This window comes from Pongo abelii, chromosome 13, assembly GCF_028885655.2.
Source record: "Pongo abelii isolate AG06213 chromosome 13, NHGRI_mPonAbe1-v2.0_pri, whole genome shotgun sequence".
NCBI lineage: Eukaryota > Metazoa > Chordata > Mammalia > Primates > Hominidae > Pongo > Pongo abelii.
Genome location: NC_071998.2, coordinates 118,132,813 through 118,155,853, shown reverse-complemented (window position 1 = coordinate 118,155,853; position 23,041 = coordinate 118,132,813). Strand labels below are relative to the sequence as shown.

Sequence of the window (23,041 nt, the reverse complement as noted above, 5' to 3'; positions counted from 1 at the left end):
CACGTGCAGTGGGGACACCTGCTTCCCAGGTGTGCAGGGCTGGTTAACCAGGGCCTCAGTGGGGTCCTCTGCAGGGCTGAAAGTGGGGGTCAGAGAGGTCACCATGCTGCAGGGGCTGAGCTACTTGTCCTTGGTCAGGATGGACAAGCCCTGCCTCAAATAAAGGCTAGAAGTGTTTTTTCTGGATGACTTCTTCCCCATACAGAGAATGGTTAAGCTAGCTGAGGCAATCTGTAGTTGGCTTCAAAATCAGCAATGGGGAGGGGGAAGAACCTCACAACAAACAGTGGTAACAGAAGGTTTGTGTGGGAAGGTGGTTGAGTTTGGTCTAAAACAAGCAGTGTCTCTGGTAATGAGCTGTTGTTAGGAAATACCCGGCGCTTGCAGCCTTTGAAGGAGCACCGCTGTTGCTTCTCGAGGGCATGGTTGTAGGGCTAGGAGAGGGCAAAGTGACACGAAGCAAAGACCCAACGACCACTAAAGTGTGTGGAGGCATGAGAGGGCAGTGGAGAAACCCACCGCCCAGCGTGCCAGCCGTGGACCATGCAGAGAAGCCCAGCTCCGCTCTGGGTGCTGGACGACCTTTGGTACCTTACTTACCTTTTCTGAATCACAGTTGGCTCACTGGTAAAATGAGGACACCTAAGCTATCAGCCAGGGCCCTGGCAGGAGACAGATGGTACACTCAGATGGAGTGACCAAGAAGAGTTTCATAAAGGGACTATTTACAAAGGGTGTGGGCAGGCTTAAGAGACTCCAATGAGGACAGTGATGTACCCAAGGCCTGGCAAAAGCAGGGAGTCAGGACTGAGACTGGCTTGAGGGGACAAGGGGAGGGTGTGGCTACTAAACCCCAGAAGTTGCCTGACAGGACTTGTGGGCCTTGGCAGAGGAGCCCAGCCACCGCCAACCCACAGCTGGCGGGAGGGAGCCAGGGGAATGAATTCCCTGACTTCTCTGTTTTCTCTTCTGCCAGGCTCCATCCAGAGTGTCTCTGGATTCTGACCGGAAGCCAGGACAGGTCCACAGTGGCCAGCTTCCTGGAGAGAAGTGCATAGCAGGAAGGGGACCCAGAGGGGCACACAGAGAGCCTCTAGCACACCCCAAGTACCCGATGGGGCCAGTGGGGGTCTAAAATATTACTATAAATGCCTGCCTGGCAGTCACTCACTGCCCATTGGATCAGATTATTTGGCATTTACTTACGAAAACACCACCATATAACTGTATTCTCAGGTGACAAAACCCAGAGTCAAACAAGATGTGGTCATCTACTCATAGTGAAAAACAAAACTTTTACAAAGTTGACAGATAACATTTATTAAAACATGTCATACAAAAGAGCATGATCTCTTCTATAAGAAGAAAATATTAAACATTAACATTCAATTAAGTAAAATCATGCTGTACACTGAAGACAGCAATATATAAAGACAAAACTATTCAACTTTTGCAACATAGGCATAACATTTCACAAAATATCAATAAGATATGCACCTAATGATAATCTGTTTATCATCAAATGGTTTTGTGGCCTAAGAGTCACCTGACTTGCATAAATAAAGTACTTTTCTGGACGAAACATTGGGAACCTCATAAAAGGAAAGAAGGCAGCAGCAACTAACATAACACAGGCTTCAAGCAAAAATTGAAAAAAAAAAAGTCACATTTGCAAAATGTGTTCCAGCATTTCCCCATAGGGCACTATCAGTAGAGATTTGAAATAAGAAACTTGTACCTTTAAATATGTAAGTAGCAAAGAAAAAAACCCCAAACAAACCCTGGTTTCACGAACAAAAGTTAGTCACCCACTAAAGCAACCTAAATCACAAAACTGGTGGCACGGAAGGGACTGGGGATAACACGGTGCTGGTTTCCAGCATCCCTAAATTATCAGAGACCTTCCAAAAGCAAAAACCTGGACTCGTTGTGATGGCGCCCTCTCCACGCCCACCCAGGAGGCTGCAACACATCCCCTTCCCCAGGGAAAGCACAGCTTTGCAGCTTCTGCTCCGTCTCAAATTCACTTCCACAGCAGCTTGGGGGTGTGTGAGCCTCTCAAGGAGGGAGCCCCGGAGGCTAAGCAGCTTTCCCTGGTGGTCAGAAGCCAGCCTTAGGGGCGGGTTAGTTCAGCAAATGCCCACTAGAATGGAGGGGATCCTTTTGGGCAAGCTTTTAAAGTAGTGGCCAAAAGGGACCAGAGGAAGATGAGACCTAGAAGTCGGAATCAACAGGCTGGGGCCCTGGAGCGCCTGCAGGCAACCCACAGTCCTGCAGGGTAAGTTACCGCAGTCCTTCCTTAGTTAACGGTGACATGCACTTCACCACGTGGATTACTGTAATGTGTGTATCTAAAGGTAAAAGCGTGGTATAAGTATTAATTTTTTTTTTTTGAGACAGTCTCGCTCTGTCGCGCAGGCTGGAGTGTGGTGGTGCAATCGTGGCTCACTGCAACCTCCGCCTCCCAGGTTCAAGTGATTCTCCTGCCTCCGCCTCCTGAGTAGCTGGGATTACAGGTGTGTACCACCACGCCCAGCTAATTTTTGTATTTTTAGTAGAAATGGGGTTTCACTATGTTGGTCATGCTGGTCATGAACAGGACCTCAGATGATCCACCCATCTTGGCCTCCCAAAGTGCTGGGATTACAGGCGTGAGCCACCGTGCCTGGCCCCAAGTATGAATATTAAATACCACTGATGGTGCCTTGAAGCCCTTTCCCACGGGGACTGAAGAAAAACCACAGTTAAGACTCAAAGTAGGGGACAAATAGCTTGGTTGTAGGCCATTGATGTGATCCCTGAAAGATTGTTTGAACAATGTTACCCACAACTATCCAAACTCATTAGGAAGGATAAAGATTTTCTAAAGCTATATTGAGGTGAAGAGAAGAGACTATTCCTTCAACCCAAGGTGGGGATGAAAAAAAGGTAAAAACCAGAGTTTACAAAAAATTCACTTTTAATATTCAAATGAAAGCAATCCCCTTCTCCTGCCTCTCTGAACACGGCCAGCATTTCAGACACCCTACCACCTCACAGGCTCTGGCTGCCTGATAAAAAAAAATCCCAATTTTTGCCAAAACCTCAAATACCACAAAAAACTTAAAAGAACAGATGTGAGCAACTTACTTAAGTTCTACATTTAGTAGCTGATGGACACATAAGGCTTTCAAGAAGACACTCTTCTCTTCACAACATATTAAATAAGTCCTAGCACAACTGACTGCTTCCAAAACTACCACCCAAGCGTGCCACCACTCTTGGCTGAACAGAAACTCTTCCTCATGACAAGGGCACTATGCTGATTTCAGCAGAACTGAAGGACCACGACTCTCCCAGAATATCTGTATTTTTACCTCTCAGACTCTTCTCCCGCAATGTCCTAATGATCATGTAAATAGTCTTCAATGAGAAACGGGACATCGAACCTTCCAAACAGGCAGAAAATGCTCTGCTAATACCATGGGAGAGGGTGATCAGTTTTTGGCAGAACAAAATGGCATCACCACCTTAGTACTGAAATTAGTAGGAGTAATAGAACAATTTCTCCTCAAATATAATGGCTAGGATCATACCTAAAACCCACTGGCCTCTACCATGAGTGAAAGAAAAGGAGACAATAGGCTTGACTGTACAGTCCCCTCTGTATACGCGTGTCAGGTACACAGAGAAAAGACTGCTAACCAGTAACGTTTCAATACTAAGAGAAGCTATTAATGTGGCAAACAACCAAGAGGTAATATCTAGTTTCTAGGTTTAAAAAAAAACAATATATATATATTTATAATAAAGTTTTAAATACAAAGTGCTTTTTATATATCGAGAATGATACAGTGTTGTGAATAAATCCCTGTTTGTAATCTTGCTTACAAGAGTTAACTGGTAAATAAGTATTTTCTTTCCTCTTTCCAGAAAATGTTCAACAAGTAAACACCCTGGTGTTAGGAGCTTGAGATCAGAGGCCATTGCCAGCAATGTCTATTACATTACAGCAAAGCCAAACTATTCAAATAAAATTTCACCCCAAATCCAAGAAAAATTATTTCTATTTTAAGGAAAAAAAGTTTCTATTTAGAAGTAAATAACCCAGTACGATTGTGGAAAAGATGACATAGTAGTAGCACCCTGTCCTACCCTGGTGATAACCTCAGGTATATTACACAGCTTAAAAGCATGTGTAATATGCCTTTCTTTTTAACCTAAATCATCTAACTGATGGGCAGAAAAGGTCTCAGAATAGTTGCTTTTCTTGTTTTTTTTAATTTTTTTTCTGGTCGGCGTAGCTTTGTGGACTTGTAAGTTTAAGCAGCTTTATCTATAATGTGGGAGCATGATTCTGTAGACTACCTTGCTAAACTTAGGACTCCTTTTACAAACACATTCCAGCGCTCATAAAGAACTGGCAGTATTAGCTCAGTGTACCCTCTAAAGAGTATCTCCCCCACCTTGAAAGAGTGTATTTTCAAGATTCTTCTTGGGCAGTTTTTTCCCCCTTAAGTATAACCACTCATAGAATCCTGCCTATCTGCCCTCTCACTTTGGTTGGTGGAGTGTCACCTTAGCACTCTATGAACTACTCAAGTTCACAGGGAACTCTCAGCCACAACTTGTGGCTCCTTCTCACTAAGTGTGGTCATGGACCACCCTCTTTGTAAAGCACCATAATCTAAGACAGAGCAGGGGCTGCGGCGGCCCGTGGTACCGTGGTCAGTCACAGCAGCTTGGTGTCTACCAGCCACAGAGCAGACCCCACTGCATAGAGGCTACAATTAACCAAACAGGATTTGGGAAAGCAAACCAATGAGAAATGCCAATCTCTGGCACCCTAGAGAATTACAATTAGATACAATTGTCCAAACTCAATGTAAGAACTAAAATACAAAACGCTGCCCTATCAAGAGTCTGAAACACCTTGTGACAGTAGTAGCATCTTACAGAAACTGACAAGGGCACTATGTCAGCCTTGTACCGTAAGTTATCTGTTTCATATTTAGAAAGTCACTCTCTTAGCATCTCCATAGTTTTAGTTAAAATATCCTTTAGAAAGAATAAAACCAGACAACAGAGCTCTGTTAACCAATTTCTCATCCTAGGAATCACATTATTTGTAGCTTTTATATAAGTAACACTTCCTTCAGTGAAATAGCTACCAAAACAAATCCACATTACCTAAGTATCTATAGCAAGAGCAAAATAAAATTTCAGCATGACCTTGTAAAAATGAGTGATCCAAAGCTGCTGCCACCCGAAACGGAACTGGAGAGTGGAGTCCAGTTCCAAGTGCAGGTGTCTCTGTCCACCTGTTTCAATCACAACCGGTCAGAAGGTTTCCCTTGCCAGCTGGGCGGTGGGTTAACTCACCCCATTACCCATTCCAGGCCAGGACTGAAACACACACATTTGAGGAATTAGATTTTTTTAATTGGCCTACTTAGAGCTGGTCTTTCAGAAATATCTTCCTTTTTTTTTTAAGCTTCTCTCATAATAGCAAGTAGCACGCATCATCTGTGCCCAGATTTGCATTAATTACCATAGTTTATTTTTGTGCATGCCACTCAAGGGCCAGATCCTATTTTTAGTTAGCCTCAGTTGTATTCTGCTCAGCCTTTGCAGCTTCGTAGGACTTGGTACAAGAAGTCACATGCCGGTGGAAACTGTCCCTCCACATAAACCTCTTTGCACAGATATTACACTCATACGGCTTTATGCCCGTGTGAATTTTCATGTGGCCCACAAGATGGTGCTTCATTTTGAATTTCTTACCGCAGACACCACAGCCGTAAGGCCGAAGACCGAGGTGCATGCTCATGTGCCGATCTCTCTGACTCTTGTGAGTGAAACTTTTCCCACACTGACAAGGATACAGCTTGTCGGTGGCTGAGAATCCTAAGTGGGAAGCTTCTTCTTTAATCCCTGTTACCATTTCAATATTCTCACTGTAGCCTGCTGCGAGGGCAGCCTCCTGTCTGTGCCCAATTAGATTCCCATCTGACCTCTCTCCGGAAAACTCTTCCATGGAAGAGCCATAGAAATCCACCTGCTCATCATAATTGCTTTCATCAGCCTGTTCATCAAACTCAGCTTCCACTTTCTTCTCCCCGATGTGGAAGTCCTCCTCCACTCCCGAAGGCTGGACCGTGTGCTCTGTCTGCACGGTGTTGATGGACTCTGTGACCTGGTGCTCGTCGTAGGTCGCGTGCACATCCATGCCCTCGCAAGCCTGTTCTAAGCGCTCGGGCTTCACGTGGATCCAGCGTTTGTGAGCCATGATGCTGGGCTTGCTGTACATGGGCCGGGTGTAGTGGAACTCCGCGCTGTCGCTGGCGCCCTCCTCCCCGTCCTGGCTTGCCATTTCCGTGCTCAGGCGGTCATGCTCTGTGGATGAGTTGCTGGGCAGGTATTCGTGCTCGGTGAGCTGGGATGACAGCTCGTCTTTGGTGCTCTCCTCTTCATTTTCACCATCCCTCAGTTCTTGGGCTTTGGGAAAATCAGTATGACCCCCGGAGCCCAGCTCAAAGCTCTCTACCAGGCCATTATAACTACTGCTGCTTGGTGACTGGTGGTCACTGCCATGATTTAGCTTCTGACAAAGGACTGTAGGGTTTCCCTCTAAAACTTCAGTGCATTTGTCTACCACATGCCACATCTGGAGGAAGCTTGCCGCTGTCAAGTAACTAACAATTTCTGGGGCGGGCATTACTAGACGTCCTGTATAACTAGATAGGAGAATGTTCTCAAACACTCTTGGGTTCATCACATCAGGCAAAACAATTCTCCTGCTGTTTTTCAGGAGTACCTGGTCACAAAAGTAGGGTGAACTGGCAGCAAGAACGGCTTTGTGTGCCCGGAAAATGTGGCCTTGGACAACAATGGAGACATCACATAATTGTCCTTGCTGGCGCTGCTGGTTCAGTTTCTGTAGAATGGTGCTGGAAAAATCAGGAAATTCTACCCGAAAAGAGTTTGTTCCAGGCTCCATTTCATCACAAATCTTGTTCGGTGCTACAAGAGAAAGAAAAATTAATACAAATTCCAGCCCAAAGATAAACTTATTTTATCCCCTCCTCCATCGTTAAGACAAGTTCCAAAGTTCCACAAAGTCCTCTAGTCTATGGGCCCCACTGGGTGGGGGAGTCAATCCCTAGAGCAAAGCTTGCAGGTGCGAGTTTGCCAAAGGCACGACTCACCACCGCTCCTTGTGGAACTCCTGATTTTGGCTCTGTGTCTGTGGGTAAAAGAACTGAATCCATAGTGACAAGATTTGTAAGCTATACAAATCTCCTAAGTAAAACCAAGTACTGTAAATATTTACAGTTAAAACAAACAAGATACCCATTCAAATAATATAATTTTTAAAAAATGAGATGGGGTCTTGCTCTGTTGCCCAGGCTGGAGTGCAGTGGCACAATCATAGTTCACTGCAGTCTTAAACTCTCGGGTAATCAAGTTATCATCCTGCCTCAGCCTCCTGAGTAGCTGGGACTATATGTACATGCCACCATGACCAGCTAGTTTTTTTTTTTTTGAGATAAAGTTTTGCTCTTGTTGCCCAGCCTGGAGTGCAATGGCGTGATCTCGGCTCACTGCCACCTCCATCTTCCGGTTCGAGTGATTCTCCTGCCTCAGCCTCCCAAGTAAGCTGGGATTACAGGTGCCCGCCACTACACCTGGTTAACTTTTTTTTTTTTTTTTGTATTTTTAGTAGAGATGGGGTTTCACTATGTTGGCCAGGCTGGTCTCGAACTCCTGACCTCATGATCTGCCCACCTCAGCCGCCCAAAGTGCTGGGATTACAGGTGTGAGCCACCGCGCCAGCTGCCCAGCTAGTTTTTTTAAAAAATTAATTTTTTTTTTTTTTTTGTAGAGACAGGGGTCTCACTTTTTGCCCAGGTTTGTCTTGAATTCCTGGCTTCAAGTGATCCAACTGCCTCAGCCTCCTAAAGTGTTGGGATTATAGGCATGAACCACCGCTCCTGGCAGAATTTTTTTTTAAAGAGATGAGGTCTCACTCTTTTACCCAGGCTGGAGTGTAGTGGCACCATCATAGCTACTGTAGTCTCGAACTCCTGGGCTCAGGTGATCCTCTCACCTCAGCCTCTTGTGTAGCTGGGTCTATGGGTATGCACCACTATGCCCAGCTCAAAATGATAGAACTTTTAAGCTTCAGATTTAACTGATATTTGACAGGTTGTGGTGAGGGTGGGAGAACAGAATGGTGGGAACAAGGAAAAGCATATGCAAAGGCTCTGAGGCAGGAATGCATTTGGCAATTGCAAGGAACTGAAAGGAGACCATTAGACTAGAGTACAGTCAGGGAGTGAGGGGCCTAGGGGCTTGAGCAGTGAGGACAGGACAACTGCACCTTTGGTCTTTCAGCACTAAAGGGGCACAGTCACTCAGGCCCTGAGCAATGCAGATTTCTCCAGCTGCTGCCAGAATTTTAGCCCTTTAAGAGCTTCTGAGGATATGAAACTGAATGAAACTGCAAGGTGAGGTATGCTTCTTATCTGGTGATCTCCAAACTGTCTAAAGAGTTATAGACCAAAGAGGATAGTAAGTCCCTGCTACTGAACAGAGTCGATCAGAAGACAGTTACAACGAAGAATAAGGCATTGCCTGTGTTGCTACTGTAAATATATTCTGTAGGGTAAGTCAAGCATTAGAAACAATTCCTAACAATGGCACACAAGATGAGCTGTGCTAGAGATCCTGCCCATACTCTGTAATTCCCCCAAATTCTGTAATTAAAGCAAAAAAAAAAAACCCACCCAAACGATTTATCACTGCTATATGTCACCTTGCTCTGATACTATATCCAAACATTGCTAAATTACCAAGTGTTCTTTTGTTTTTTTGAGACAGAGTCTCACTCTTGTCACCCAGGCTGGAGTACAGTGGTGTGATCACAGCTCACTGCAGTCTCAAACTCCCAGGCTCAGGTGATCCTCCCATCTCAGCCTCCTGAGTAGCTGGGACTTCAGGCATGCACCACCACATCCAGCTAATTTTTGTATTTTTTGCAGAGACAGGGTTTTGCCACGTTGTCCAGGCTGGTCTCGAATTCCTGAACTCAAGCGATCTGCCCGCCTGGCCTCCCAAAGTGCTGGAATGACAGGCGTGAGCCACCGTGCCCAGCCCCAAGTTTTCTAAGTATGATATAAAAGAGCCAGATAACCCAAAGGCTGAAAGTCATCTTCGAGGGATAGGGAGAGATGACAAGAGAAGAAGTGAAGGTTTCTTGAGTAATTATGATATGTTAGGGACTGATACCTTTTTTTCACTTAATCTTTATAATTACTCTGCAAATGTAGGGCTTGATCGTCTGAAGTTCAGCTATTTTAAGTAACTTTCCCAAGGTTAAAAGCTAGTTTTTATTAAGTTGAGATGTGAATCCAGGTCTGGATGACTCTAAAGTCATGTGATTTTTCTTATCACATCACTCGGCCTCCTCTAAGATGCCAAAAATGGCAGATCAGGCACTAATAATTTTAAAAGACTGTGTTTTTAGAGTGAAGTATTAATTTATCGTTTTATACATCTTAAAATATTTCATAGTAATTTAAAACAAAAATAGATCATGAAATAAATGATTTAGGTATTCGTAATTTCAAAAAGAAAAGTTGACTATATAAATGAGTAGACTAAAAGTATGTAAATTCTGGAAACTACATCTGGGTGAACAGATTCTCTGCTAGATCTCACCACTGTAGAATTTTGCTTTTAGCTATTTGAAAAAGGGGGTGTGGGATAACACATGCACATGTAAAAAAAATTTATAGAAAGGTGTAAAAAAAAAATCTCTCCATCATTTATTCCTAGTCTCCCCCAAAGGAAATCACCATTAAATTCCTGTTTATATTTCTAGAAACTTCTCTGTGCATATATCAGAATAAATCATATACATCCTTTAAAAATCCCTACTCAACTGCGTTCATTACCTACATTTTATTCTACACTTAGCTTTTGTCACTTAATATATCTTGGAGATCTTCCCACATTAGCACAAAAAGAGCTAACTCATTCTGTTTAATGGCCACATAGCTTTCCATTATATGGATGTATCGTAATTTAAGCAGTTCTCCTCTTACAGAATTTCAGTTGGCAGGGGTTTTAAAATCACAAGCAATGCTATAATAGATATTTTTGCATAACTATCTTGCATACCTTTGGAAATATTTATAGCTTAATTTCCACCGGTGGAATTGCTGGGTTAAAGGGCTGTGCATTTGACACAGCCTTGAACTCTTGGGTCATCAAGCAATCCTTCTGCCTCAGCCTCTCAAGTAGCTGGGACTATAGGCATGCCAACATGCCTGGCTAATGTTTTAAAAAATTTTTCTGATATATATTACCAAACTACTTGCCAGAAAGCCTGCACCAAGTCACACCCTCACCAACAATCAATGACGGTGTCTACTTAGCACACTCTTACCAAGACTGGATATCATTTAACAAGAAAAATAAAGTCTGTCTATCTCCTAAGTAACATGATTCATTCCTGTTCTGATTTGCATTTCCTTAATTATGAATGCGGCTGGCACTCTGTACTTAGTTTACTGGTCATTTGTGGTTTGTTCTTATAAATCAGTCACATCCTTGCTTCAAATAAATTGGGCAATTAATCTTATTGATCTGTGGGGCTTTTTGTAAATTCAGGAAGTTAACTTTATCCTATGTTGCGATTTTTTTTTTTCAGTTAGCTGATTCTATAGATTTTTTTGCTAAGATGAAATTTACATAAAATAAGTACTCTGCTTTTACTCTTTGCTCCAGGGTTTGTGTCAGATATAGGAGGGCATTCACACCTCCAAAATTATATTATTAATTTTTTTTTTTTTAGAGGTGGGGTCTCACTGTGTTGCCCAGGCTGGTCTGAAACTCCTGGGCTCAAGCAATCCTCCCGCCTCGGCCTCCCAAAGTGCTGGGATTACAGGTGTAAGCCATTGCATCTGGCCCAAAATTATTTTTGAAAATAAAAATGAAGGCCGGGCATAGTGGCTTACACCTGTAATCCCAGCACTTTGGGAGGCCCAGGCAGGCGGATCGTGAGGTCAGGAGATAGAGACCATCCTGGCTAACACGGTGAAACCCTGTCTCTACTAAAACTACAAAAAAATAGCCGGGCGCGGTGGCGGATGCCTGTAGTCCCAGCTACTCAGGAGGCTGAGGCAGGAGAATGGCCAGAACCTGGGAGGCAGAGCTTACAGTGAGCCGAGATCACGCCACTGCACTCTAGCCTGGGCTCTAGCCTGGGCGACAGAGCGAGACTCCGTCTCAAAATAAATAAAATAAATAAATAAATAAATAAAACCTTTAATACATGGGAGTTTATTTTGGCATGAAGAGTAAGGTTGGGACCCAGCCCTTTTTCCTCCAAAATGGCTAGCCTATTTTTCTAACACTGTTTGTCAAATAACCTATGTTTCTTCATAAAGTTCAAGTATCTGTTGCGGAATTCTTTTTTTTTGTTTGTTTTGAGACGGAGTTTTGCTCTTGTTGCCCAGGCTGGAGTGCAATGGCACGATCCGCCTCCCAGGTTCAAGCGATTCTCCTGACTCAGCCTCCCAAGTAGCTGGGATTACAGGCATGCGCCACCACTCCCGGCTAATTTTGTGGTTTTTTTTTTTTTTAGTAGAGACGGGGTTTCTCCATGTTGGTCAGGCTGATCTCCAACTCCCGACCTCAGGTAATCTGCCTACCTCAGCCTCCCAAAGTGCTGGAATTACAGGTGTGAGCCACCTCGCCCAGCCTGTGTGGTGGAATTCTAAATGACTGAGAATAATACATTTAAAATCAGTTCTAAAAAAATAAATGCCACAAGGGAGGTTATGGAAAATGGTGGAGTCAGAAGCTCCATGGGTTGGTTCCTCCACCAATACAGTCAGGAAGCTGAAAAAATGATCAAAATCATGATTTCAGGACTCTGGAAGCAGATCAGACACTCACAGCAACTAAGAGAGTGCTGGATGAAGGGAGGCTGCTGAAGCTCAGAAGAGATCAGTGTGCATAAATCCCCATTCCGCAGCCCTGCCACACACAGCCTGCAGGAAGGTGGCCTGTGTTCCCACCGCAGCTGGCTCATACAAGAGGAGGGGGGTGGAGGAAGGACCTTGTCCTCCAAAAATGTGTGGTTGTGCATTTTGGCCAGTCTGGCAAACCCGCTCAGCTTTGTTTTGGCCCCCTCAGGCTGCAGTGGTTTCCCTGGTGGCACCTACCACAAGATTTAAAACACCTACACCTACATCTATACACGCACACACACAGATCCAGACATTTAAGGAAATCTACCTGGTCACAGGCTGGCTGCATGTATAAGAGAAAAAAAAACTTGAGCAACTACATGCAACAAGGAATACAGACTTTACAAAACAGGAAAAGTCATTGTGCAAACAGAAAACTAACCTCACCAAGTCACAAAAGCAATCCCTGAGGAGGCGGAGAATCTGATTTCCAGAGTTACCACAATATCATACTCCAAATGTCCAGTTCTCAACAAGAAAGTAAAAGCATACAAAGAAAAAGGAATATACAGTACATTCACAGGAAAAAGAATTAGAAACTGTCCCTGCGGAAACACGAACACTAGAATCACAAGTCTCAGAGGTTAAATCCACTGTTTTAAATATGCTCAAAGAACAAAAGAAAATGATGAATAAAGAAAATCAGGAGAACGATGTCAATAAGGAGACAGAAACTATAAAAAGGGGCCAGGAGGCTGGGCGCGGTGGCTCACGCCTGTAATCCCAGCACTTTGGTAAGCCGAGGTGTGAGGATCACGAGGTCAGGAGATCGAGACCCTCCTGGCTAACACGGTGAAACCCTGTCTCTACTAAAAAATACAAAAAATTAGCCAGGCATGGTGGCGGGCGCCTGTAGTCCCAGCTACTGGGGAGGCTGAGGTGGGAGAATGGCGTGAACCCAGGAGGTGGAGCTTGCAGTGAGCTGAGAACGTGCCACCGCACTCCAGCCTGGGAAACGAAGTGAGATTCCGTCTAAAAAAAAACAAAAAACAAAAAACAAAAAGGCAGGGGGGGCCAGGAGTGGTGGCTCACGCCTGTAATCTCAGCACTTTGGAAGGTCAAGGTGGGCGGATCACTTGAGGTCAGGAGTTCGAGACCAGCCTGGCCAACATAGTGAAACTCCATCTCTACAGAAAATATAAAACTTGGCTGCGCATGGGCCGGGCATGGTGGCTCATGCCTGTAATCCCAGAACTTTGGGAGGCCGAGATGGGTGGATCACCTGAGGTCAGGAGTTCCAAAACAGTCTTCAACATGGTGAAACCCCATCTCTACTAAAAATACAAAAATAAGCTGGGCGTGGTGGTGGGCGCCTGTAATACCAGCTACTTGGGAGACTGAGGCAAGAGAATTGCTTGAACCTGGGAGGTGGAGGTTGCAGTGAGCCAAGATTGCTCCACTGCACTCCAGCCTGGGCAACAAGAGCGAAACTTCGTCTCAAAAAAAAAAAAAAAAATTGGCCGGGCATGGTGGCACGAGCCTGTAGTCCCAGCTACCCAGGAGGCTGAGGCATGAGAATCGCTTGAGCCCAGGAAGCGGGAGGTTGCAGTGAGCTGAGATGGCACCACTGCACTTCAGCCTGGGCGACAGAGTGATGCTCCATCTCAAAAAAAAAAAAATTATAAAAAGAAACCAAATGGAAAAAGCTGGAGCTGAAAAGTGCAACGATGCATTACGGGCTGAAATGCATTTCCCCTGCTGCCCCTCAGTTCACACACTGAAGCTGTAATGCCCTGTACCACAGAGTCTGGCTATATTTACAAGTAGAACCTTTAGGAGGTGATTAACCTAAATGAGGCCATTTAGATGTGCCCTAACACAGTATGATGGGCGTCCCTATAAGGTGAGATTTGGACACACACAGAGACACTAGGTATGCACAAGCACAAAGAAAAGACTCTGTATGGGCCCAATGAGAAGGAGGCCGTCTGCAAGCTGAGGAAGAAGGCCACAGAAGAACCCAAACCTGCTAACATCTTGATCACAGACTGCCCACTTCCAGAACTGTGAGAAAATACATTTCCATTGTTTAAGCCACCCAGCCTGTAGTATTTTGTTACCGTAGCCCTGGCAAACTAATACAAGCTGAAATTACTTGTTCATAAGAGGGAGTTCAATGGCATGCTTGAGCAGGCAGAAGGAAAAAAAAATCAACAAACTCAAAGATAAGGTAAATAAAATCCAGTTGAGGAGCAGAAAGAAAGAAGAATGAAGAAAAATGGGCTGGGCACAGTCGCTCATGCCTGTAATCCCAGCACTCTGGGAGGCTGAGGTGGGAGGATCGCTTGAGCCCAGGAGTTCGAGACCAGCCTGGGCAACATAGTGAGAACCTGTCTCTACCCAAAATACAATAGCCAGGCATGGTGGCATGCATCTATAGTCCCAGCTATACAAGAGGCTGAGGTGGGAGGATCGCTTGAGTACAGGAGGTTGAGGCTGCAGTGAGCCATGTTCACGTCACTATACTCCAGCCTAGGTGACAGAGTGAGACCCTGTCTCAAAAACAACAACAACAACAAAAGAAAAATAAATACAACCTGAGGTGCCTGTGGGACACCATCATACATATCATGGGAGTTCCAGAAGTAGAGGCACAGAAAAGGGCTGAAAAACAATTTGAAGAAATATATAATGGTCAAACACTTCTAAAAACTGATAAAAGATTTGAATCTACACATTCAAGAAGCTCAACAAACTCTAGGCAGGATAAACACACATTATAGTCAAATTGTAGAAAGAGCCAAAGCCATAGAGAATCTTGAAAGCTGCAAGAGAGAAGCTCCTAGTCACGTAAAAGAGATCCTCACTAAAATTAACAGCTAATTTTTCATCAGAAACCATAAGCAGAAACCATATGGAGGCCATAGGCAGCAGGACAATCTATTTAAAGCGCTTAAAAAAAGAAATCTGTCAATTAAGATCTGGCAAAAGTATCCTTTCAAGAATGAAGGAGAAACTAAGACATTCCCAGAGAAACAAAAGCTAAAGATGTTCACTACCTGTAGACTTGCTCTACAAGAAATGCTAAAGGGGTCCTTCAGGCTGAGATAAAAGAACACTAGACAATTAAAAGCCATATAAAAAAGCAAAGATCGCTGGTAAAGGTTAACTACTTAGGTAAATATATAAGTCACCACTGGTTGGGCTCAGTGGCTCATGCCTATAATCCCAGCACTTTGGAAGGCCAAGGCAGGTGGATCATTTGAGTCAGAAGTTGTGATCAGCCTGGTCAACACGGTGAAACCCCATTTCTACTAAAAAAACAAAAATCAGCCAGACGTGGTGGTGCGCACCTGTAATCTCAGTTACTCAGGAGGCTGAGGCAGTAGAATTGCTCGAACCCAGGAGGTGGAGGTTGCAGTGAGCGGAGATCGCGCCACTGCACTCCAGCCTGGGCAACAGAGTGAGACTCTGTCTCAAAAAAAAAAAAGCCATCATTGTTGTACTTTTGGTTTATAATTCTTTTGTTTCTATATGATTTAAAAGGCTAATGAATGCATAAAACAATAATTATAAATTTATGTTAATATACATATTATACAATATATAAAGATATAATCAGTGACAATGACAACATGAAGGTGAAGGGACAGGAGATAACTTTGCTGTGACTGTACTAAACCTAATTTGGTACTATTCAAGGTAAGTTGTTAAAAGTTTAAAATGTTAATTGCAAACCCCAAAGTAACTACTAAGAAAATAACTAAAAACATACACAAAAAGAAGAGAATCAAAATGGTTTACTGCCAAACAAACCCAAAACCCCTAAATAATAAAAAGTAGGATGGGGGCAATAATTGAAGAACTGAGGAATAAAAAACATGTAAGACATCCAGAAAACAAATAGCTAAATTGTAAAGTGAATCTTTCCTTGTCAGTAACTGGATTAAAAACGACTCATCTACATGCAGTCTACAAGAGACTCACTTTAGTGTATGTGCTGCCAAGGTGAGCATGAGACTCACTTTAGATATAATGACACAAAGAGGCTGAAAGCAAAAGGATGAAAAAAGATATTCCAGGTAAGCGCAACAAAAAATGGCCTGAGATGGCTATATTATTAGAAATGATCGATTTTAAGTCAAAAAAGGTTACAAGAGACAAAGAATTATCATGTTGAGTAAAAAGGTTCAATCTATCAAGAAAATATAACAATTATAAACATATACACACCTAGCAAAATAACTCTAAAATATACGAAGTAAAAGTGGATAAAATTGAAGGAAGAAATAGACAGTTCTATAATAATAGGTGGAGACTCCAATACCCCACTTTCAAGAATTGATAGAAAAAAGCAGACAGAAGATCTATAAGGAAATAGAAGACTTGAACAACATTATAAACCAGTTAAGCCTGCTATAAAGACATATACAGGCATACCTCAGAGATATTGTCGGTTCAGTTCAAGAACACCGCAACAAAGCAAACAGCATAATAAAGTGAGCCACATAAATTTTGGTATCCCAGTGCATATAAAAGTAATGCTTACACCATACTGTAGTCTATTAAGTGTGCAATAGCATTATGTCTAAAAAAAAAACCAATGTACTCACCTTAATTTAAAAATACTTTATTGCTAAAAAAATGCTAACAATCATCTGAGCCTTCAGCCAGTTGTAATCCCTTTGCTGGTAGAGGGTCTTACCTTGAATGGATGGCTGCTGACTGATCAGGGTGGTGACTGCTGAAGGGTAGGGTGGCTGTAGCAATTTCTTTCTTTTTTGTTTCCCAAGATAGGGTCTCGCTCTGTTGCCCAGGATGAAATGCAGTGATGTGATCACGGTTCACTGCAGCCTGGACCTCCTGGGCTCAAGCAATTCTCCTGCCTCAGCCTCCCAAGGAGCTACAGGCAAGCATCACCATGTTCAGCTAATTTTTGTATTTTTTGTAGACAGGGTCTCACCATGTTGCCCAGGATGGTCTTGAGCTCCTGGGCTCAAGCAATCCGCCTGCCTCAGCCTGCCAAAGTGCTAGAACTACAAGCATGAACCACCGTGCCTGGCCTGCCAATTTCTTAAAATAAGACAACAGTGAAGTTTGCCACATCAATTGATTCTTTCACAGAAGATTTCTCTGTAGCATGCAATGCTGTTTGATAACATTTTGCCCACAGAACTTCTTTCACAAAATTTGAGTCAATCTTTTTAAATCCTGCTGATGCTTTATCAATAAAGTTTATATTCTAAATCAGGGGTGTCCAATTTTTTGGCTTCTCTGAGCCACAGTGGAAGAACTGGACTGCACATAAAACACACTAACACTAACCATAGCAGATGAGCTTTAAAAAATAAAAAACCTCGGCCGGGCATGGTGGCTCACACCTGTAACCCCGCATTTTGGGAGGCCAAGGCGGGCAAGCACCTGAGGTCAGGAGTTCGAGACCAGCCTGGCCAACATGGTGAAACCCTGTCTCTACTAAAAATACAAAAATTAGCCGGGTGTGGTGGTGGGCGACTGTAATCGCTTGGGAGGCTAAGGCAAGAGAATTGCTTGAACCTGGGAGATGGAGGTTGCAGTGAGCCAAGATCGTGACATTGCACTCCAGCCTGGGCGACAAGAGAGAAACTCTGTCTCAAAAAAAAAAAAAAAAAAAAAAAAATCTCATGTTTTAGGAAAGGTTACAAATTTGTGTTGGGTCACATTCAAAGCTGTCCTGGGCCACAGGTTAGAAAAACTTACTCTAAATCCTTTGTTGTCAATATGTTCACACCATCTTCACCAGGAGTAGAGTCCATTTCAAGAAATCACTTTCTTTGCTCATCCGTAAGAAGCAACTTCTCATCCACTCAAGTTTTATCATGGCTTTGCAATAATTCAGTCCCATCTTCAGGATCCACTTCTAATTCTATTTCTTACTATTTCTGCTACATTTCCAATTAATTCCTCCACTCAAGTCTTGAGCCCCTCAAAGTCATCCATGAGGGTTGGAATCAACTTCTGTTAATGCTGATATTTTCATTTCCTCCCACCAATCACAAATGTTCTTAATGGCATCTAGAATAGTGAATCCTTTCTAAAACTTTTTTTTGTGTTTTTTTCTTTTTTTTTTGAAAGACAGAGTCTTGCCCTGTTGCCCAGGCTGGAGTGCAGTGGCGCGATTCCAGCTCACTGCAACCTCTGCCACCCGCCTTCAAGCAATTCTCCTGCCTCAGCCTCTCGAGTAGCTGGGATTACAGGCATGTAACACCACGCCACCACACTAATTTTTGTATTTTTTTAGTAGAGACAGGGTTTCACCATGTTGGCTAGGCTGGTCTCAAACTCCTGACCTCAAGTGATTCACCCACCTTGGCCTCCCAAAGTGCTGGGAGTTACAGGTATGAGCTACTGTGCTGCCTCCAAAACATTTTCAATTTACTTTGCCCAGAGATCCATCAGAGTGTCAGAAGAATCACTATCAGCAGCAGCTATAGTAGCTATAGCCTTACAAAATATCCTTTTTTTTTTTTTTTTTTTTTTGAGATGGGGGTCTCACTTTGTCACCCAGCCTGCAGTGCAGTGGTGCGACTGTGGCTCACTGAAGCCTCGACTCTCTGGCTCAGGTGATGCTCCCACCTCTGCCTCCTGGGTAGGTGGGACTACAAGTGCATGACACCATGCTTCGCTAATTTTTTGCATTTTCGGTATAGATAGGGTTTTGTATGCTGCTCAGGTTGGTCTTGGACCCCTAGGCTTAAGCAATCCACCTGCCTTGACCTCCCAAAGTGCTAGGATTACAGGTGTGAGCTGCTGCACCTGGCTCAAAATGTATTTCTTAAATAATAAGACTTGAAAATTGAAATTACTCCTTGCTCCATGGGCTGCAGAATGGACGTTGTATTAGCAGGCATGAAAACAATACTAATGTCCTTGTATATCTCCATCAGAGCTCTTGGGTGACCAAGTGCCTTCTCAATGAGCAGTAATGTTTTGTAAAGAATCTTTTTCTGAGCAGTAGGTCTCAACAGTGGGCTTAAAATATTCAGTAAAGCATTCTGTAATCAGGCTGTCTCCAAGCTTTCACTGTGCCATCTATAGAGCACAGGCAGAGTATACTTAGCCTAAGTCTTAAGGGCCCTAGGATTTTGGGAATGGTACCTGAGCAGTGGCCTCAACTTAAAGTTACCAGCTGCATTAGCCCCTAATGAGAGAGTTATAGCCTGTCTTTTGAAGCCAGGCATTGTCTTCTCTCTAGCTATGGAAGTCATAGATGGCATCTCCTTCCAATAGAAGGCTTTTTCATCTACATTGAAAATCTGTGGTTTAGTGCAGCCATCTTTACCAATTATCTTAGCTGGATTTTCTAGATAGCTTGCTATAGTTTCTACATTAGCACTTGCTGCTTCACCTTGCACTTTTACATTATGGAGACATTCCTTTCCTTAAACCTCATAAACCAACCTCTGCTAGCTTCAAACTTTTCTTCTGCAGTTTCCTCACCTCTCTCACAGCCTTCAGAGAAATGAAGAGAGTTAGGGTCTTCTTCTGACGGCTTTGGCTTAAAGGAATGTTGTGGTTGGTATGATCTTCCATCCAGACCACTAAAACTTTCTCCATATCAGCATTAAGGCTGCCACTTTCTTATCATTCATGTGTTCATTAGAGTAGCACTTTTCCTTTGCATTCACAATTTGGCTGTTTAGAGCAAGAAGTCTAACTTTTGGCTTATGTTTGCTTTTGATATGCCTTCCTCACTAAGCTTAGTCATTTCTAGCTTTTGATTTCAAGTAAGAAGCATATGACTCTTCCTTTCACTTAAACACCAGGCCATTGTAGGTTTATTAATTGGCCTAATTTCAAGTGGTTGTGTATGAGGTAATAGGGGGGCCTGAACAGAGGGGGAAAGATGGGGGAATGGTGGGTCAGTGGAGTAGTCAGAACACACATTTATTGACTAAGTTTGCTGTCCCTTATGGGTGTGGCTTGTGGTGCCTCAAAACAATTACAATAGTAACATCAAAAAATTACTGATCAAAGATCACCATAACAGATGTAATAATGAAAAGTTCTGAAATATTGCAAGAACTGCCAAAATATGACACAGAAACACAAAGTAAACAAGTCAACAGGAAAAATGATGCTGATAGACTTCCTTAATGCAGAGTTGCCACAGACTATCTATTTGTTTAAAAAAAAAATGCAATATCCATGAAGCACAAAATGAGGTATGCCTGTATAGGACACGTCAGCCACCAAGTGCACAGAGGACATTCTCCAGGATAGATCATGTGTTAGACCATAAACAAGTCTTAATACACTTAACAAGACTGAGTCTTTTTAAAAATACAAAGTATTTTTCTAACCACAATGAAATGAATGTGGCAATCAATAAGAGAGAAAACTGAAAAACTAATAAATATGTGGAAATTAAACAATACCCTTAAAGGCCTATAACTGTCAAGGACATTGACTCAATAAAGAAAAGATCCTAACCTGATGTCTTCACTGGTAAATTCTAACAAACATTTAAAGAACTGACACCAATCCTTCTCAAACTTTTCTAAAACACTGAAGGGGAAGGACCACTTCCTAACTCATTCTATAAGATCAGGAGTGCCCTCTGATATGAAAGGCAGACAAAAACACTACACAAAAACTATAGACCAATATCCCTTATGAACACTGGAGTAAATATCAACAAAATACTACCAAACCAAATTAAGTGGCATATTAAAAAAATTATACACTACCAGCAAATGGGATTTCTTCCTGGAATGCAAGGATAGTTCAACATATGAAATCAATCAATGTAACACAGCACATTAACAGAATGAAGACAAAAAAACACATAAAACACATATCATCTCAACTGATATAGAAAAAGCATCTGACAAAATTCAGCACCCTTTTGTGACAAAAACACTCAAGAAGCTGGGTGTGGTGGCTCATGCCTGTAACCCTAGCAATTTGGGAGGCCGAGGTGGGTGGATTGCTTGGGCTCAGGAGTTTGAGATCAGTCTGGGCAGTATGGTAAAACCCTGTCTCTACACAACGGCCATGTGTGGTGGCTCTCATCTGCAATCCCAGCTACTTGGGAGGATCACTTGAGGCCAGAAGTTTGAATCCAGCCTGGATGACACAGCAAGATCTTGTTTCTAAATATATACATATATTTTTTTAATTAGCCAGGCATAGCGGTGCACAGCTGTAGTCCCAGCTACTTGGGAGACTGAGGCAAGAGGACCATTTGAGTCCAAGAGTTTTAGGCTAAAGTGAGCTGTGATCCCACCACTGTAGTCCAGCCTGGGTGACAGAGGGAGATTCTGTCCAAAAAGGAAAAAAAAAAAAAAAAAAAGAAAAAGAAAAAAACTACAAAACACCGCTGAAATAAATTAAAGGCACAAATAAATAGAATCCCATGTTGTTTATGGATTGGAAGACATAATATTGTTAAGATAACAATACTACCCAAAGCAATACACAGATTCAAACCAAGCCCTATCAAAAATCCTTGCCCTTAACTTTGGGTGAATATGGCATTTCTCCATATTCTCTGACCTGCAACACGCTATTCTACAGGTTTTCCTATTACAAACTCATAGGCAATTGTGACCTATACTGAGAGCATAGCTGTTGTTTCAGTTATTTAGATGATGTCATTGAAGTAATTAATTAGCTCACTAAAAAACCTCATGGGGCCAGGCGCAGTGGCTCACGCCTGTAATCCCAGAACTTTGGGAGGCCGAGGTAGGCGGATCACAAGGTCAGGAGATCGAGACCATCCTGACTAACACAGCAAAACCCCGTCTCTACTAAAAATACAAAATAATTAGCCGGGCGTGGTGGCAGGCACCTGTAGTCGCAGCTACTCGGGAGGCTGAGGCAGGAGAATGGCGTGAACCTGGGAGGCAGAGCTTGCAGGGAGCTGCGATCGCGCCACTGCACTCCAGTCTGGGTGACAGAGCGAGACTCCGTCTCAAAAAAAAAAAACAAAAACTTCATGGAACATTATATTCAATGTATTATGGGGGACTTCAAAGACAATCAAGAAATGTCACAGTCCAGCTGGGCATGGTGGCTCATGCCTGTAATCCCAGCACTTTGGGAGGCTGAGGTGGGCAGATCACTTGAGCCCAGGAATTCAAGACCAGCCTGGACAACATAGCAAGACCCCATCTCTACAAATATACAAAAATTAGCCAGGCATGGTGGCATGCACCTGACATCCTAGCTACTTAGGAGGCTGAAGAGGGGAAATCTCTTGAGCAGGGGAGGTCGAGGCTGCAGTGAGCTGTGTGACTGCCACCACTGCACTCCAGCCTGGGTGACAGAGAAAGACTTTGTCTCAAAAAAAAAAAAAAAAAAAAAAGATATAGTGGAAATGGGGCCAAGTTGAAGGGAAACACTGGCCTGAAACTCCACTTCCTATTCCAAGCAATTCTGACAGGATCAGTAACACTCTTTCACTTGGAGTCCCAGAGCTAAAAGCCAAGGACAGACAGGTCCTGCAGACTGGCAAAACTCAGAGGTGGGTGGTATTAGGATACCAAAGGTTGCACATTGCCTCGGCAGAACGAAAAAATATTAACATAAGGGGGTGGGGCTCCGTAGCCCCAGGAAGGAGGTAAAGGCATAGCCATCATTTGCCAGTTGGGCCAAAGACAACAGCGGGTCCTAGTATCCCAATTTCACCAACTGCAAAGAAAGTACACAGAGCTCAAGCTCCCCAGACAGTGCTTAAGGCCTACCGCTCCAGCCCCACTCAACTAATCCCAGATGTCAATGTGGTTCGGCCCTACCTCTAGCTTAAGAACTAAGAGCTGATTCTAACAATATTCAGGTATACAGCAAGGGACCCAAAAGCAAATTTCAGACCTGAACAGAATGTTTCCCTCTCAAGAATTAAACAAAATAAAACCAACACAGGTCTGTGGATATATTCCAGAATATCAAAAAGAAAAAAATGGCAAGAAATAGACAAAGAGTACATTTTAAACAATTTTTAAAATGTTTTTCACAAACTTCATGAAAACACAGTCTCTGAATAAAGTATAAGGAAGATGAGACAAAACAGTAGAATGATATGAAAAAAAGGGCAGACT

General features: G+C 43.2%; 1 protein-coding gene across 3 annotated transcripts in view; it reads right to left on the bottom strand.

Annotated features, from left to right (window-relative positions):
* Positions 1 to 1,294: 1,294 nt before the first annotated feature.
* The window catches only part of ZBTB43 (zinc finger and BTB domain containing 43), a 32,928-nt gene continuing 11,181 nt past the window's right edge, over positions 1,295 to 23,041 (bottom strand). For all 3 annotated transcript variants that reach the window (XM_002820220.5, XM_054520637.2, XM_054520636.2), the window contains one exon: positions 1,295 to 7,002. In XM_002820220.5, coding sequence (XP_002820266.1) covers positions 5,576 to 6,979 — 1,404 coding nt within the window. In that variant the 5' untranslated portion in view covers positions 6,980 to 7,002 and the 3' untranslated portion in view covers positions 1,295 to 5,575. The remainder of the gene's footprint in view (positions 7,003 to 23,041) is intronic.